The sequence below is a fragment of the Arachis ipaensis genome, chromosome B10 (assembly GCF_000816755.2).
Source record: "Arachis ipaensis cultivar K30076 chromosome B10, Araip1.1, whole genome shotgun sequence".
In the NCBI taxonomy this organism is placed as follows: Eukaryota; Viridiplantae; Streptophyta; class Magnoliopsida; order Fabales; family Fabaceae; genus Arachis; species Arachis ipaensis.
In genome coordinates, this window is record NC_029794.2 from 106,479,490 (window position 1) to 106,484,737 (window position 5,248).

A 5,248-nucleotide genomic window follows, 5' to 3' on the forward strand; every position below is an offset into this window, starting at 1 on the left:
TGCATGTGATGGAACAAATACATCACTCTCTACACAGATTATGTAGTCCAGTGCAGCAGTCTGGGATGCATGATTGGTGAAAGCTTTCAGCTCTTCAGGTGTCGCAAGGGATTCCTGTTATCATTTATTAATCAATTGAACAGGTCAGTATTAAACTTCACCAGTAGATTATGCGCCACTGAACTATTTGTTGATACAATCAGACGACAAAATTACTAACAAACCTTAAAGACTAAATTGGGGAAGCGGGACGATAGCTCTGCAAGATGAGTGTTACCACCATAGATCTCCCCAGCTGCAATGTATATTGGTGTTGAAGGGGGGAAGCCAAGAGCTTGTAGAAAAACACCCACCTCCTTGGGTGTCAATGGACAAAATCCTCCAATTCTCTGTTCCGTTGAATTGATCTTCTTTACTTTCCAATAATTTGTATTCTCCCTAAAAGAATTGAAAAATAAATATTCTAAACATGAGGGTATATTTCAAATAAATGGCAGCATTAAATAGCAAATCTCACCTCAAAACTCTCAGCTCTTCAGACTCTGCATCTGTCAGACCATACGTACAACCAGTAAAAGACAGCATGTCTTTCTCATATCTCAGATGAAGAGCAATATATCTTCCCCCGCGTGATCTTAGTCGATCCACCAACCTCTGTTTTTTCACCGTCATGTATGCTCAGAACCTATTTTACCAGGAAGCCCCATGTAGACCTCTTAAATGCATCAAAAAGTGAATGATATGGTAATCCCGGTACCACATGCATCATACTTTTAGTATGGTATACAGAAAACATTGGACTCTGTTTACATGGATTTGAACCTAACAACTTTTCAGCTTTCAAAATATGTAAACATCCAAAACAATAATATAATACTTCTCATACAAAATTATTCTAATAGTTGCCAGTGAGAGATATGCCAAACTCATAACACCGAACTTTCAGACTTACACTACCAATATTTACTTCAGCACATCTCTATGTACCCCCAAATGCTCTATAAATCAAAACTTTCCTACTTGACGGCTGATTCACATGAGATTTGTAAATACTTTTATTTTAAAAATGAAAAAGGACCAATAGTCCACATACTATTCACTCGATCTCCTTTCAAGTTGTATCTAATACGATCATCAATTCATATCTGCTTGGGAAAATTTTTAATTCTTGTGTTTTCACATACCATTCTTTTTTGGTTTTTTTTGTTTTCTGTCTAAGATGTTCCATTCAAATCCTACAATTTGGTCCATGATTAAGACAATGAAGGGGGAAAAATCACCATTAATCACGCCTATATTGTCTTCAATTTCCATTACAATATCCAGTAAATCCAGCAATATGATGCAAATGTTATATTTTTATGAAGTATTTAGCATTCTATGATTTTTTAATAAAAAATAAAATAAATAAAGAAAGAAGAAGTCAAACCTTTCCTAAATCTTCAATGGGAGGAGAGAACCGAAGTGCCTGGTACATTGCACGGCATCTCAACCTCTGGATATCCAGAGGAAGATCATTGTTTGCAAGTCGAGAATCAGATTTTGCAACATGTATCACCTGCAAAAAAGATATTGGCATACAACTATAATCCATTTTTTATTTCAACCGTGTAATGACAGCTTAAACATCACAAAGGTCAGAACTTCTTTAAATCATTGCAATATGACTTCACTCTAATCATATGAAATATACAGCCTAGCATTCTCTGACTAATATTCTTCCAATATATATTACAATTTACAAAATGTTATGCAAAACAAAACAATTTAAAATTTCACAGGGTGATCAGATATTTAACATGCAAAAATATGTTTACTCAATTAACATATCTTGCAAGGAAGTATTCTGCAGAAAATGAGAATGACCCTAAATATTAGTTTATCTAGGATAAACTTTAGTACCTGATAGTCATTCCATAACCTTTTCATCTCTTCATAGTAACCCACACCAGACCAGGAAGTGAAGTGTTTTCTGGCCCGGGGGCCAGCTTCCAGATTCTTGGGAAGTTCCTTGACAATTCTGATATCTCTTTTCAGGGAATCAATGAAATGATCCTCATCAAATACATCTGAAAATACACTGCACACACCCAATAATGAAGACAATCTTGGAAGAGAGTATAATAGGCATTTAAAGAACCAAATGATGCTGTAATAGAAAACTACCTTGAGTCTTGCCAGAACGAACGTTTATCCAATTGAGGGATGACTAAAGTTGCATTCATTATATGTGCCACAGCTACCATGTCTGATATCTGGGCGGAAAAAGACGGGTTACTTAAGTTCCAAATCAGGAGGTAGAATAACAGTTCAGATTTACACAAAATTGCCACCCAATTGCTAAGAAGATGGCATGAATGCTTTGCAAACTGAAATGCATAAAGATAACACAGAATGATAAATTAAAAACCTTAAACTGCCATTCACCATATACCATGCTTAATATCTAACAGTCTAAATGAACAAATGAATGAAAAGGAAACCAAACTGTTCAAATTTACAAAAGGAAAATGATACTTAAAGAGAGAGAGAGAGAAATAAACATCAAATTCCCAGGTTCTGGTGCCAAAAGTAGTAACCCAAACACCTATTCAGATACAAGAAAGTTAAAATAGCAAATCTTCAATTGCATATGTATTTATGTACTAAAGTTTGAAATTATCATACATACAATTATAGGCAGAAGAGCATGAATTTCATTAGTTTCCATTTACAGGACTTTACAAGAAAGTAAGCAGTCACTTACACCAGTTCGCATTTGATTTAGTCCACCATTGCTTCTCACGGTAAGATAGCCATCAAATCCTTGGGAACCTATGACAGGGTAACATATTTAACAGAACAGAGGAGTGAGGGAAGATGCAGTAAACAGTTGCAGCAAAGGTAAGCTCTGGTTGAAAAGACAAATGCATATGTACTTGAGGTAGCTAAAAGGAGAAGTTGAAATAAAAGGAGGGCCAGAAAATACTTGAACAAATAAGAAGCGGTGTAATATGAATAAGTGTAACAAGCATCAGGAACCTTTATATTTAGCAGTTGGCTTGAGACAGCTGTGCAAGGCATGGCTGAAAGGAGAATCCCAAAGTTGCTCCTGGTACTGGTACTTGCTTGAATCCTGCAACTGTAGCAAACAATGAAAAGAATAAAAACACATGCTAAAAGCTTGAACTGTTAATCATCATAGCTAGAACGAACAAGACATCCTTACATCACGCATCAGAAAAATGAACCCTCAATCTTTAAGACATTTTGAACTCAAAACAGTTATAGTAAAAAAATTTCAAGTTAGATTTTGAAAATAAACAAATAAATACAGGCAGCAATTTTCTTAAATTAAGCTGTTAGTTACTAATCATACTGTCAACTAGCAAGCGATAAACCTCTAGTCTTAATCTAAAATCTAAATGACTATCACATATAGAAATCAAGTATTGAATGCCACAGCTACTTAAATTCCATATGGCAGAGTAGAATTGAAATCTAGATTTGATCAAATCTTGAGTAGTGAGATTCACAAACGAATAATTAAGATTATCGTACAAAGCTAGAAGGAGCATAGTAACTGCAAGGAAACAAAGTCCACATACACAACCACAGCATCAGATTAAGATTTCTAGCAGTGAATCAGGGAATCAAACATGCGAATTTCTTTCAATTGAAGCAAAAAAGAGAGAGAATAGATTGGGACCTGGGGAGATCTCGATCTAGATCTCGATTGGGATTGGGAGTGAGGGTGAGGAAGGTGATGTTGGTGTTCGTCGGGGACGAAATGCCTGAGGTAGAAGAGGAAGAGGAAGAAGGAGAAGGCGAAAATGAAGAAAGTGTAGAAAGTGATGGCGCTGCCGCACAGTTTCCTTGCTCGGAATCTTGACGCCAACAAGCTGCTGGAGCCGTGTGAGGGGTGCGAGTGCAAACCCCTGTTTACCATCTCTCTCTCGCCCCACTTCGCTGCTTTCTTTCTTCTTCTGCACACTCACAGTCAATACATGGCGGTGCGGGTAATTAACCTCTATCAAATTAAACCTGTAAGACTAACAACTTTTATCGTGTTCTAAAACAATATACGAATTAATTTTTTTTTTGTACAAATGAGTTAATCGTATTTTAAAACTATTTAGTATATAATGTATATAATAGAGATAAAATTAAAATTATAATCAGTTAATAATTAATTTAATTATTTTTTAATAATTTTAAATTTTAAATTTTTAAAAAATAAGAATTTACAAATAGTGCAGTTACACCCATGATCATTTGTAACTGCCTTGCTCTATTTGTGAATTGCGTTTTGCAACCCAGCCGCCCATTATTTTCTCCTCTCGTCAGTCCGACGTTGCCCAGTCGCAGTCGCAGCCGACGCCGCCTACTTCTACGCCAACGTCCAAGCAGGCTCCTCCTTCGCGTACATTGTATTTTTCGCACAGCCCACCAACGTGCCGACCATGCAGGCCCCCCGCAGTCCACCGTGTCTGCCATCGCAGCCTCTTCATCTGCGATAGATCCGTCTAAATACAGGAGACATTTACGACTGCTGTTTCATACTATTTCAGAGGGCAATTGCAATATACTGGTGCAACAATCCAACCGGGTAAGCGTTCAAATGGTTTTCTTTGATGCGAATATTTGGATTACGCGACTAAGGGAGCTTGATCATGGTTGCTTCTTCTGTTCATTCAACTCCTTCTTCTTCTACTTCAATGGGCAATTTAGGATTATCATTTTAGTAGGTATACGAATGGTTATTTTAATTCGTGTGTAGATGATTATTTTGATTGGATTGTGTTTAGTTATGTATGATTAAAATATGTTGGATGTTCAATTCATTAGGTATGCGGATAATTATTTTAATCCTTAAGTGGATGGTTATTTTTACTAGGGATGAGCGACGCCGGTGGCAGTGTGTAGCAAGCTAAGCAGCAACGACGAAGTGGGATGATTATTGATGAAGATGGGATGACAGCTGGTTGGAAAAGAAGAGAGTATTGTAGTAAAATGCTTTGATATATTAGAATTTGGGATGATTATTTTTTTGGAATAACTAAATAGATTTTTTTATTTAGATTTTTTGCGGAATGTTTTTTATTTTTTATATGTATTGAGCTAAATTTGTAGCCCATTGTTCACATTATTTAGATTTTTCATTGCCTCTAGCAGAGTTGTATATTTTATTTTGAAATAGAATATTCCATTAAACCCCTTGTCTTTGTCCTATCATAACCTTAATTACAAAATTAAAAATGATATATCA

The 5,248-nt window shown here is 36.0% G+C and overlaps 1 protein-coding gene across 1 annotated transcript in view; it reads right to left on the bottom strand.

Moving 5' to 3' along the window:
- The window catches only part of LOC107623458 (uncharacterized protein At1g04910), a gene marked incomplete in the record, with an annotated part of 4,974 nt that extends 950 nt beyond the window's left edge, over positions 1–4,024 (bottom strand). Inside the window, 9 exon segments of the mRNA XM_016325724.2 lie at positions 1–114; positions 225–438; positions 518–654; positions 1,430–1,558; positions 1,903–2,080; positions 2,167–2,255; positions 2,747–2,814; positions 3,022–3,121; positions 3,689–4,024. Of these exon segments, the coding sequence (XP_016181210.1) occupies positions 1–114; positions 225–438; positions 518–654; positions 1,430–1,558; positions 1,903–2,080; positions 2,167–2,255; positions 2,747–2,814; positions 3,022–3,121; positions 3,689–3,928 (1,269 nt within the window).